The 13,970-nt window shown below is 32.8% G+C and overlaps 1 protein-coding gene across 11 annotated transcripts in view; it reads left to right on the top strand.

The window, feature by feature from the left end:
- LOC117179443 overlaps positions 1-13,970 on the top strand; it is a 267,984-nt gene that overhangs the window by 97,303 nt on the left and 156,711 nt on the right. For all 11 annotated transcript variants that reach the window (XM_033371257.1, XM_033371255.1, XM_033371252.1 and 8 more), the window contains one exon: positions 2,224-3,882. In XM_033371257.1, the coding sequence (XP_033227148.1) occupies positions 2,255-3,882 (1,628 nt within the window). In that variant the 5' untranslated portion in view covers positions 2,224-2,254. The remainder of the gene's footprint in view (positions 1-2,223; positions 3,883-13,970) is intronic.

Genomic DNA, 13,970 nt, shown 5'->3' with positions numbered 1-13,970 from the left:
CTCTTATTACTAGAAATAACTGTTTCATAAAGTAGGTTTACTAACAAAACCTTTAATAAAAGTAATGAAATATAGAGAAATTATTTACAATGTCAAAGCATGTTTCAATTCAGTTTTCTTCCCATTTTGATTATCATTTAAAATATTTTTTCATAAGTTACTAAATACATAAGTATTTAGTGTACTTACAAGTGAGCTTCAAAACCAAATTATCAAAAAATGATAAATGACGAGATTTATTCTTTTAATATATTTTATTTATTACAAACTAGAAAAAACTACTTAAAAACAATGAAACTCGGGACATGACGTGACACTAAAATGTTTGATTTATTCGAGATATATTCTCTTTTAAGGCTATGTGATGAGAGGATCACATGACCAAACCTGGTTCTCAATTTTTCTTTCCCAACTTACGTCTAAACGAAATGGGGTATCGCTATGAAAGTTTGGGAAATGAAAGAGGAGGTAATAAAGTCCATGTCTCTGCTTTGTTCTGAAGGAAATTTTGAAGAAAAAAAATTTGGAAGAAAATACAAGTAGAAGTTAGATCGGTACTTTTCTGTCCCCACTTACGTCCACACGGAAGGAGATATCATGTTTAAAATTTCGCACGCTAAATAGAGGGCACGAAGGAATATGTCTCTGGTCCTAACTAATTAGTAGTATGAAAAAAAAAATTTTTATAAGAGAAATACCGATCGTGCTGTGGAACACTGCAAAGAATTTTAAATTTTGTCAATGGGCTAACTCTAAGGTTTATATTCAGCAAAGTGGGGCGACACAACCAAAATTGGTCACAAACATTATACACAAATAATCCAACAACTAATGTTTGCACTTTTGATACAAATAAACAAATTTATATCATTAAATAGCACGCTTCTGACATACGTTTCAGCTGTTTCAGAGCAGCACTAGCGCAGCGAGTATTTATTTTTCGATATGGATCAGGGGCGGTCAACGCAACGGAAAGTAGGCGGCAATAGATACTGAGAGCTAGTGCCGCGTACAATTGGTCTGTGAACTAGATCGTATGTGCATGTGTCAGTGCACGTATATGTATATATAGTTATTTTATGTGTTTTCGTTTTATTATAATTAAACGAAAACGAAAGACTTTAAACAAAATTTGAAGGATATGAGACAAAAGACAGATGAGCAACATTTTCTAATGCCTTTTAAATCATATTTCCATTATTTTGCACTAATTCTTTCGTATGACAATACGCAAATGAAAATTTGTAAACAGAAGTTTTTCAGGTTGTCAGTCGCAAATGACAGTTTTCAAATTCCAGGGTCAGTCGACCGCCAACGCTTTCGATTTGAAAAGTCAACCTTCTCTTGCCCCGTTCACCCGCTGACGACAGCAGCGAGCGTACAATTGGTCTGCGAACTAAATATAATCATAATAGTACGCGGCCGTCTACTTCCCATTGCGTTGACCGCCCCTGATATGGATGAAAAAATATTGATCTTAGGACTGACTTCATCAGCTGTTATACTCATCACATGGCCTTAAAGCTTTAGTCGCATTTCTTGAGCACTCCGCATAGCCCAATTCGGCTGAAGTTCATACATTAAACATTTTTCAATATTACGAATAGAAATATCGCGGTGCGTCATAATTATTTAAAATCTGATGTTTTTTGAGCTACCCTACTTAACTATATATATTCTGCGCCCTAATTTTTAACAATATTTAGCTGATCCTTACATTTCCAGCACAACTCGCGTCATTTCGAGCAAAAGTCAATTATAAAAATAAAGTTCCAGATGATTGAGTTGCATTACTACCTTTATCCCAATGTTTAGGTTTGCCCCATTCTCTCCTACTTTTGCAACCTAAAAATATTATGTATATATATTTATAATTATAGTTATAATAATTATAAATGATATAATTTTAATAAATATAAAAGAGTAATGTATTATGTAGTTTATATTTTATAAGTATAGTATATACCTTACCATCAAGAACCTATCGGTTATTGGTAATCAAAGCTAAAACCTATCCTTATATTTTTTTTTCTCAAAGGCATGCATTCGTTTATAATTATTAATTTAATGTTTATTTTTATCTGATGTTTTTCCTTTTCAATCTATTGAAATAATTTTGAGGAACCAATATTTTAAACGTATTATCACACAGGTCACGATCTCTGCTTAAGTAAAACATTACCCTTTTGCACTTATTAAAGTAATTGTAATTATAATTTGCAGATCAGAAAGTGTGTAATTGTACGCTCACATTATGGCTCGTCGACGAAAAAATGAAACGAAAACAAGTATGAAGTCTCCACAGAAATTTGTAGCTGTCCGAAAATCTAGTAGACAAATAGCAAAAAAGCAGCAACAGGAACAAAAGGTGAATGGTGATGCTGTGCAAACGAGCTCGAATAACTCAGACGACTCTAAAGATGGTAACGAGGAAATAGAAGAGCTACAACCCTTAGAGACCATTTCCGCTGTTCAAAAGAAGATCAATATATTTCGTCGCTCCATTATTTGTGATAATACGGGTGCTGAATCGATCGTGTCATTGAAGGGAGAGAATGATATTCACACTAAAATAGAGAGTTCAATTCTCCCTTTAGAGAAAGAAAGTCCTCCAGACATGGTCATTTGTCTTTCGAATATGAATCACGAGTCTCCTGGTGACATTACGTCTAATGAAGTGTGGTCTGGGGATATGATGGAAGAGACAATAATTTGCGAGGAAATGGATGTTGAAGAAATGACAAAGGACGTGGGCGTGCAACAGAACAGCGTAGTTGTTGAGCAAGTATTACTAGTTAACGATCCAGAATTCCTCGGCGAAAATTTGGTCGAGTTTACTGTGATACAGAATGAGGACGGAACTGAGTCGATGTTGATGGTATCTGACATGGAAACTCCCCCAAAAAAGGAATATGAAAGTTCAAAAGTTTTTCGCAGCATCGAAGAAGGTGTTGGCAGTTTAAGGATGACTGAATCCAACAGTCCTGAAATGAAAAGTAGTGGCAGATTAACAAATGATAAAAAGCAACTTACGTCCGAGACTAAGAGTATTGCACAGTATGAAGAAACGCAAGATGTCATTCTTAGCGATTGCAGTTTTCCCAAAACTAGTAAAACTGATTTTAGTTTGCTCAATAACGATGAAGGGGCAATGAATGTTGATTCTGTTCCAATTCATGTAGCTTATTCACAAGCTGATTCTATTAAAGTATCAAGTGACACAAACTCGCTCAGGAATGATTGTGAATTCAAAGGAAGTACAGACATAAGTAGAGAAACTTCAGAAGAACCAGGAGAGTCAACTGCTTCATGTAGCATGGAAAATTGCGTAAAAAATTCAACGGTCTTCACGAAAAAAATTTTGCTTCTAACGCATGATGATGAAACAAATTCTTTAGATAAGATAGAACGACTAAACATTGAAGATCAATCTATTTCTAATTCAATTAAAGAAAATGATACCAAGAATGTAGATCTGGATGATACTTTGGATTCTAAAAATAATGAAATTAGATATATTCCTAAGTCAAGAGAAAGTCAAGAATTTGGGAATGAATTTATGCAAAAGAAGACAGATCGCTCACAGCATATCGAGGAACATTCCAGACACAGCGAGATAGATAGAAAGCCGGACTTTGAAGATATTAAGTTGTCTAGCAGTAGCGAGAACAGTAGTGATACTTTATTGTCAGCAAATAGCTATAAGTTGCCCGAACTTGGCTCCGATGCTAAAAATGTAATTGGTCTGAATGAAGCGGAGAAGAAAAGCGGATTCAGAAGTCGAAGTGGAAGTACGGATACGACGGGTTCGGAAAGCGGATCCAACAGTTCTGGAGTTCGGCGGAGCAGCAGAATTCGGACCATAGGATTGATGAAACAAAGGTATGATATTAAAAAAAAAATTTTCTTGCTATCTTGTATGGTATTTACTATTAAAAGAATTCTTTATATTCATTGTAAACACACAGTAGAATACATTATTAGAAAAAAAGTAAATGACGTTTCAGATACAGGGTATCCACTTGACCAGCAGTTTTTTGGGATAGGTTAAAAAAAACGTATGCAATGGAAAACTTGCATGAGACTAGAATACGGAAAATAATTATTCCACTTTGTAGAAGACGTTAAACTGAGTTTATTTATACGAGAAATAAATCGATATTAGGTTGAAATATTTTTCAATTTAATTTTTAAAAGATGAAAAAACTCGTGGGAATGGGAGATTTTATTATTTATGTGATTTCAGTTATACGGACTGTCCTTGCCAGTGATTGGTTATTTAGTACTTAACAAATTTACAAGGCACATTAAATTTCGTATCCATCAATACTTTATTCGATTATTCAATTCGGTATTTTAAACCAATTTTAAGTAAGCTATATGAAACTTAAATGTTAAACAATTGGGCGCCTTTATTACATGTTTAGATTGTAAACTTTTAAATAAAACGTTAACAAAAGTACACACTGATTTCCCACTACTTTAATTATCACATGAAATTATGAGAGATTTAAAATTTGTAAAATTTTATAGATTAAAAGAGAATATTTTATGTCTCATAAATAGGTAAAATAATGGTTTCATCTTGTAGAGCACTTTGAAATAAGTTTATTTTTACACGTAATTAGCTACCTATATTAATCTACGACTTCATTCTGAAACAATATCGTCTTCGTAACAAGATAGAATCCCCTCTCTTCGAGTTTCAAGTGGGAAAATCTATTTGCAGGGTGCAGGGTCCTCCCCTTTTTCTTAGTTTTCCCTTTTTTGAAATTTGTCTTTTTCCCCTATTTTCAAAAACCTTCCCCTTTTATCTTCAAATATACGATATTTAAAAATACAATATTTGTATTGTGCGAAAATTTTCTGAAATTAGTGTAACCATCATTGAATAATAATGAAAACAATTATAGAATATGGAAACAGTTACAAAATATATAGTACTTTTTAAATAATTATTAAAATATGAACACGCTTTAGTTGAAATGTACAAAATTAAATACCTAATTAAAAAACGGATTATTTCAAATTCATCAACTGCAATATTAAATGTTCTAACTTGAGCAATTTTTTATTTGAGTTTAAGAGCATTGAAGAGTAGGGTGGAATGAAAATGCTAAAATAAATCAAATAGTTTGAGCTGAGGGGGAAAACAAACTTGTGGATTGGTATTCGATAAAAGTGAAAAAAAAATTAATAAAAAAAAATGTAACGATTTCAAGCTCAAGATATTTGCTTGCTAGGTTGGGTCATGCCCACATTTTAAGAAAAGTTGAATATGTCGAGTCGGAAATTCATTTAATTTGAAGCAAAGATACATTTTAGCATTTTGCTTTTCTGGAAATTTTTTTTGAGTGATGTAGGGTTTTTGGGATGTCATTTGTTTGAGATTTTGGAACGTAGAAAACGCGACGAAAAAGAATCAGTCCTAAAAAAGGTGTTTTTCTACATAAAAAAAGATTCAAATAAGAGAACTATTTTTTTAATAAAAAACTTTTTTAATTATAAATTTACAGAAGAGAATAAAAGAACATATATAAATATACATAAATATACATATATAAATTGTGTATTTAACTAATTTCATTTTGTCTCGGGCTATTTTATATCACTGTGAATGTATTTTCGACGCCCTAAGTATATCCAATTTTTAAAAATAAATTTTTTAATGGCAGAAATAATTGAAAAATCATTGAAAATTATTTAAAAATGTAACATTTCTTGTAAAAATATTTTTAGTTCTTTTCGACATGTAAAAATAAATATTTAATCGTTCCCCTATTTTTTCTCTGTTTTTTGTGAGAAAATTACCCTATTTCGCCTTTTTTCAGCTCATTTTGCGCTGTGATCCCTGTATTTGAATTGCGAGGATTAATCAATGTGGCTACTCTGCGTTATAAATACAATCTCTATGGAGATATTAGGAGTAGCAATTTTTCATCACTAGAAAGTCACGTGCGCGCTTGTCACTTTCTATTTATTTTAGTTTAAAAAAATATCCAATTCATTATTAAGAAACATATTAACAATACTATACATGAATGGCTCATTTTGGAAATTAAGACTGATTCATTCATAGTTCAATCTACATTACGACTTCTTTTGTCGAACTGTCTACCTTTTTTAAAGGACAATTTCTACTTCTTTTTCTACTGGACAATAGAAATCTTATTGTCTTAAAATCCAACCAAAAAAATAATTTTTTCCCTTAAATTACTCTCACAATATATCACTTCAAGTGAATGATTAAACATCCAGAAATATTACTAACACTTGCTTTATGAGGAGGCAAAATCATTCTCTAATCAGTCGAAATAAGAAAATAAACGGTTTATCAAATGACTACCATAAAACCCCAAGTACAGTCACAGGGAACGCCGGATAATCCAATTCACAGTTATTTTACTTCCTTTCGGAGGAGCCGTTCACTCGGAAATCGATTCTACGTGAGAATATTTAGTCCGTTAATTAGCCCACGATTCATGTGATTCCACATTTGAATCGTGACTTGATTTGATTCTGTCAATAAGAGAAGAATCGAATCCAAACTCACAAGAACGCACAGGGACATTTTTTGCAGTCGCGCGCATTGAGCTGCATCGGTACGATTGATGCCTGTTGATTTCACCTGAAATTAGCTGATTCTTTCTTGATCCTTGATCGATTTCCTCGATTCTCGACCAAACTAGTCTGTTTTTTATGTGGATTTATTACTTTTTAGTACATTTTACCATACACAAGCACAAAACCTTAAGACTCTAATGTTGTCTCCCATATTGCAAGGCAAAATTTTTCAAATAGGGTCCCCACCATTTGAATTTTTTTAACTAATTTTCAATATTTTCAATCTCGTTTTCTCAGTTTCTGCCTTTCTTCTACTATCTTTGTGCGTGAAGCTACTTTCTTTGTGTAGTTTTCTCCAAAGATCTTGTTTTTTTTTTCTAAAATGTGGGATGCAATTTTTATATCAATTAAGCCCATGTGAGCGTAACCTCAAAATTTGTTTTCAGATTTTTAAAAAATACTATTAATGTTGCCAATAAATGCGATATCGATTTGAAAGTTTGGACAATTAAATGAGAAGGTAAATTTTTGTCAAATTTTTTTTATAATTGTAAAAATTGAGGACCAGACAAATGTTTCTTAGTGGTTCTTATTTAATTTTCCAAATTTTCAACGTGATGTCGTGAACGATTCTTAGGTTACCTGTGAACTGTCTGTATCTTGATGATTTTCAAGTCGACTTATATTTGAAAACTTTTATAGCATAATATTTTATAGCGCGGCTTTTTTAATATATCCAAATTTATAAGCTCTTTGTGGTATTGAAAAATAACTACTGTTTGATAACTAGGACAACGAAAAACGCAAATTATGGGATGAAATATTATGTTGTTTCATATCTTGTAACATTGTAACGAATTAAACAAATACAACCGACTAGTTTAAGTTGTTTTTACAACTAGAAGGTTGTTTTCGCCGAATATAAATGAAATAAAAGAATATAAAACATCTGAAACCATACAAATTATTTTTAACCCAGCTGAATTATCACGCTAATTCTCCAGTTGGATTTCCAGTTGGTTTTACCATCTAGTTTTTCCAACTGGTTATGGAAATAAATTGTTGAAGTTTTTTGAAGTCGTCCTAATTGTTAATTATAAACATGAGGGGGGTACCTTCAAAAAATTTTTTTCTTCAAAACCAGTTAGGAAAACCAATAGGAAGAAGCAACTAGTGAAATCATCTTGAAGTCTAATTGGATTTCCGACTGAAAGTTATGGATAATAAAAATCTATTTATATTTCTTATCATGGTAACTTTTGAAATATTTTCGTAAAATTATTTAAACCCTGAATTTTTGAGAATATTCATTAGCACTAATGATTATGATATTTTTATAGGTGGGAATTTGACAAATTCACGAGGATTATTTTGAATCAAATGTAAATATGATTTTAATGCAAATATCACATTATTTTTTAAGTTTGATGTAATTAATAGAATTTTTTTATGCCGATAAGTGAATACATTACTCTAAATGTTATTGGTAAACTACTTTGAAGTTTTAGTGAAAAAACGTACATAAGCTAGGGGCATGTGATACTTAGAAAATGATCGATTTTCCCAGTGTTAGGTTCCCTCGGCTTTTTTCCTACAATAATAAAGATTTTGTCTTAAACATTTGGGACATGATAGTAAACATGCTAACGGATGTCCCGGACTCTTTTTTGTGTGTTAATTCAAGAAAATTTAATTTTGCTAAAGGACCCCGCAGAATTAGTATGGGAAATGGTTTTCGGCTAAATTGTCTGAAGCTTTGCTTCGTGGTAGTTCTCGATGTGTAGAATTAAAGTCTCGAGGAGCATTAAGTCCAGCAAACTCGAGTTTTCAGATATAGCCGCTCGAAGTTAAGGTTTTTATGCATTTCGCAGCAGAATAAGGCTGCAATACTGATCATATAAATCGCAATGATGCGGCTTGTACAAACATAGTGATGCCTGCATGCATGCATTATTACACTTACCCAAGTGTATATACTATGTATAGTATATATACTATATAGACCTTGTTTGAGTTTACACGACCCTAGAATGACCTCGAAGGTCATCGGGTCACATGACCTTTATGCATATCTGAACGTAAAGTTTTGCGTTCTTTCGATGGGTGGTGTCAAAAAAAGGGGTTTCCATTTGAAAAATAAAAGTTGACCTTGAAATAACATTTAAGGTCAACGTCAAGACCACCTTCAAGGTCACTATTCAGATCCTTGTTCAAAACCCTGAAACTTTTGTCTGTCACATTTCTCTGGAAAACGCATAAATACTGATAAAATATCATGCCAATAGATGCATACGTGCACCTAGTGGTCCAAAAATGCATGGCAAAATTTGTTTGCACGCTAGAGGGCAACGATCCCCCCCCCCATTTTATTCCAAATCCGAAAAAAGAAATTCCCTATTTTTTTTATTTTAACCTTTATAGGGCGTTTGGGAGGAAAATCGACCTCAGAAAATTGGGCTAAAAGTTATCTAATATCATTGATTGATCATGGACAAAGTCTCGATCAGAGGGTGAGCTAATATATTGGCTTCCCGGTCCTGCACGGAACAGCCAATGTTGAAAATTTTGAATTCGAAAAAAATGTTTTTTTTTCAATAGTATATAAGCTTGTTACATCATGTAAACATTATATAGGGAGGTTATTCAAATTTAAGGGGTTGTTTCAGGGGTGTCTCACCCTCTTAGTCATCCAATTCAATTTTCGAGTAATTGGAAGTGCAAATATACGTTTTTGATCTATTTTTTGACGCTGAATCCAAATCTGACATAAAAAATACCTTGAAATCAAAAACATCCCTTCCAATAGGGTGAAAACTAAAAACTACCTGTTTGCTTCGTCTGAAAAATGGTAAAATGAGAAAAAGAATTAAAAAATGGTGAGGGGGGATGAATTTTTATTTAGTTATATCAAATATTCACGTTCAAAACATTTTATAACAATATTTGTTTGTAATTATAATCGTATGCAAACGAAACAAGCAGGCGCGTAGCTAGGAAAAAATTTCGGGGGGGGGGGGGGGGGGGGGGTATCAATGTGTCAGCAAATATCAAACATAGGTACATAGATATAAACTAACGTACTTGTATGTTTATTTATGAATCTCGCTCACAAAAGAATGTACATTTTTCTTGCCGTTTTTGCCATTATGTCTCAAATTTCTTGAGGAGTAACTTCCACATCCTCATAGATGTTAAGCAGAGCAAGTCCATTTCACCGTTCTTGGCCCATCGTACCCCTCAAATACGTTTTTAACCTCCGAAGAGAAGAAAAAGAGCGTTCACTTGCAGCAACAGAAATAGGCTGCGTCGCAGGAATTTGCAAGTACCGATGTACCGTCGGGTAAAAGGATTCGCAACAATGATTCAATTCACCAATGAAATTTTTTTGTCGTTTATCGTTTGAGATTTTCAAACACTGTCTTTGCCACATTTTCATTTCAGCTTGGAATTCTTCGGTCGATGTGGTATTATTCGGCCACTGAGTTTCAAAACATTCTACGGTTGATTTGATCTTGTCGGAGTCTAGTTGCTCACATTTTGATGGTAATATATTTTGAATTTTCGAAAGGATTCTACGGTGTTTAATAAGTTTAGTCTTCAATTCTTCACAGTAGTGATCCAAAAATGGGATGAAAATCGACTGTCGGTAGTATTCTTCTGGACCACCGATATAATTATCTCTATTTTTTTGCCGTCCAACAACTCGGGGGAACAGTCACCGAAACTCCTCCTTTTTTGCAGTTTCTGTAGCTGCTTCAAAAATACTTTTAAATGTGGTATTCACATTTATTCTCATGTCCTGTACCTCCTCAAGCAAGTTATTTACATAGTTAACACAAATACTTAAATCGCAATCTTCCTTCTGTAAAATTCGACTCAGATTTTTTGTCAACTGAAAGATAGGTTTCAAAACTGTGAGAGCAATTATGAATCAGTCTTGATTAGGGTCGCCAAAATGACTCCAGCTTTACTTGATAGACGAAAAAAATTTACTATTGCTTTGATTGTACCGATACAATTTCTGATTTGTGGAAGGTCGCATGCGTGGGTGATGACCAAATTTAAATTGTGATTGGCACAATGAAGGTAAATAGCTTGTGGATGTGATTTCTGAACTTGAACAGCACAACCTTTTACTGATCCGCTCATCGCACGCGCTCCGTCATAACCTTGAGAACAAGAAAGGTAAAAGAATGTTTTAGAAATTTAACGTTCCAAAAGTTCAGTACATTATTCAAGAACTGTTTTCGATTCAAGGATAGTTTGTGATTATTTTTACAAAATAATTTTTGAAAACTCAGAAGCTTCCATAACTTTTGTTGTTTAGAAAATCAAAATGTCATCAAAAAAATGTAAAACGTGGTATAAGTGTTCGAAATGTAACATTTTTGGAATGTCTGACAAAATTTTCGGAAACTTTTTGTTGCTAACTGAATGTAAATGCTAATAGAATATTGCTAGAAAATCTATGGAAGAATTTCACCTTGTCCAATCATAAAAGTAGATTCAACCCGCAGCTCTTTTAGGGTGGTAAGAAGTGTATTGGCAAGCCCTTTTCCAGTTATATCCTTGACGGGCGTGAAACACAGAAAATCTTCTCGAAGTCGATATTCTTCTTTTAATTTTTCAGTATACCGAACACAGATTTAAAATTGCTCAATTCCACTGACGTCCATGGTTTCATCAGAGATCGCCACAAAACATTTCGACTTATTGACGTGCCCAACAAGTTTCGTTGTGATCGTCTTCCCAGCAGCATTTATTATTTCATTCTGGATATGAGGACTCAAATATGTAGCATTCGCAGAAGCAGTATCCAAATGTCGTCGTAAATCGTTATCGCCACTTTCCAAAGCGAAACGTAATAGTGCTCTAAAATTTCCTTCATTCGCTACTGCAATATTTGCAAATATTGAACCGCAATCACGATGTCCTCTCAGTGCAATCCCTTGTCTGCCACACAGAAGAACAGTCCGGATGATTGGAGATAATTTCCGTCTATTATCCAGTTGCATTTTCTTTTGACTTTCATCAATTTCCTTCAAAATATTTTCCTTTTTGTTTTCAAAAATGAGTTGGAAATTCTGAGCATCGACAGAGGCATCCTTGTGGTACTGCTTTCTCTGATGTTTTCTAAAAATGTCTAGGGCTTTCCCACGAGTCAGACCCACGAGTCAAAAAGAAGTTCATATTTTTTATTGCCGTTGGGTTTTTTCCGACAATAGATAGCTACATCTTTTGGAGAAACCTACAAAAATGTGTATTATTAGGGCATATTTTTTTTAGTTTCAAAAATTTTTTCGCACCGTGGAATTTTTGGAAATTTCTCGATGACTGTTTTATTTTTATATGGTATCTTATTTAAAATTAGGGAGATTTGTGAGGGTGAAAAAAGTCAAAAATAGACCGCTACCCGTGCAAGTTTGGGCCGAGATGGAGATACTTTTACTGCTGGCACCTGATCAGATTTTTCTCGGGAAGTTTCCTAAACGAAAAGTTGCACATTTATATACGAAAGTCATAAAAATACATTACGCAACTTGACTATTCTCTGCAAATTTTAACGTGTGTTATTCAAGGTAAGTGAAAGTGATATTTTTACTCACGTCTTCATTTTCTAATCGTGGTCTTTTGATTAAAAATTGACGAATATCCATTTTTGCATATAAATACATTCGTATTAATTAGTGTACAGCTGAATTCACATTTTTTTACAATTTTACATTCTATTAATTGCACTATTGCACCAGATTGCACATTGTGACTTTTCGAGGTTATGATGTTTGCATAAAGGTGTATTTCCAAACCTGTGTACTGGTCGCCAGGCAGCAGAAAAGTCATAATAGTAAAAGAAACAAAGAGCGGAAAATTGGAAGAAAAGTACTCTCTATCTCTTTTACTCTGATGACTTTTCGTCTGGCTGGCGACCAGTTGACATGCGTGTAAATACACCATCACTCTTCAGTATGTAGTTTGCTCTAATTAGGTCTAGATGGAGTCATTGTAGAATATGAAAAATTGCGCGCTTTTTTAATTTTTCGTAACATCGACATTAAGTTTCAATATTACTTAACTTTTTGAGAATTTTTTTCAGATATATTGCCACTCACTGGAAGTTCCCTTTTTTATTTTTCACGCATTTTCATCATTGCTATGAATAATATTTCGTCAAAAAAATTCGTGATGAGTCTATATACCCATGACAACTTTTCTGACGTTTCGGGTGGGGGGGGGGAGGCGCCTGCGCGTCTGGAAACAAGGCATCGTTTGGACAAAGTTAAAATAGTAAATTTAAGGGATATGGGGTAGTTAAAAAGGGGTTGGGAAGGATCAATGCAACTCAAATTACATTAAAAAATGGTAACAATATTACAAAAATGAATATTTTAATCTGAAAATAAAAATTAAAGAATTTTACCCTGTGAGCCAAAATATAGATTTTCCGGCCCTCTAAAGGTTAACAGGTGCCGGTTTTGACTTGAAGTTTCCCATGTAAAATGCATGGGGATAAATCACTTTTTTGAGTTTTTAGAATAATTTTTTAGCGTTTGAAAAAATGGGACAGGAAAGTATGGGGGCCTGTAGAAAATTAACCAACGAAGAATTTCATCTATCAGACATATAGGTTTGAAACATCTAACACACCCCCACGAGTACCTGAAAACTACCCTTAAAACAAAAAATGTCAATTCTTTATGAAATCGACTTTTTGAACAATGTATTTTCGTCTTTTTTACTTAAAATTGTTAATATTGGTCTAGTAGAATATTTATTATCATTGGTTAATTAATTTTTAATTATTTAAAAAAATGGAATTTGTTAACATAATTTTCTTTTCGAAAATTTTTTTTTTCTTTAAAATCATTACTATTAGTCTAGTGGGATACTTAATAACATTGGTTCATTAATTTGTAACTGTTATTAACATTCGCTTAGTAACTGTTTTATTATTTAAACAAATGGAATTTGCTTAATAAGTAACTAATTATTATTGATTACACTAGACTGACAGTAATAATTTTTATATAACAAAAATCGAAACGAAATTATTCAAACAAATTTCATTTCTTTAAATAGTTGAAAATGAGTAAACTAAGGTTAATCAATATTCCACTAGACCAATAGTGATAATTTTTAGTGAAAGAACGAATTTAAAAAAAAATACCAACAATTTACATTTGTTTAAACAGGTACAAATTAATAAACCAACATTATTGAATATTCCACTAGATTAACAGTAATAATTTTAGGGGGGGGGGCAAATTTCCGAGAAAAATAAATATTTAAACAAATTGCATTTGTTTAGAAAATTAATAATTAATTAACCATTTATAATAAATATGTCACTAGACCAATAGTAATACTTTTGAGTAAAAAAAAACAACGAGAATACAGTGCTGAAAAGG

The sequence above is a fragment of the Belonocnema kinseyi genome, chromosome 9 (genome assembly GCF_010883055.1).
Source record: "Belonocnema kinseyi isolate 2016_QV_RU_SX_M_011 chromosome 9, B_treatae_v1, whole genome shotgun sequence".
Taxonomy (NCBI): domain Eukaryota; kingdom Metazoa; phylum Arthropoda; class Insecta; order Hymenoptera; family Cynipidae; genus Belonocnema; species Belonocnema kinseyi.
Note: the sequence above shows the minus strand (reverse complement) of the source record. Positions and strands in the feature narration are given on the sequence as shown.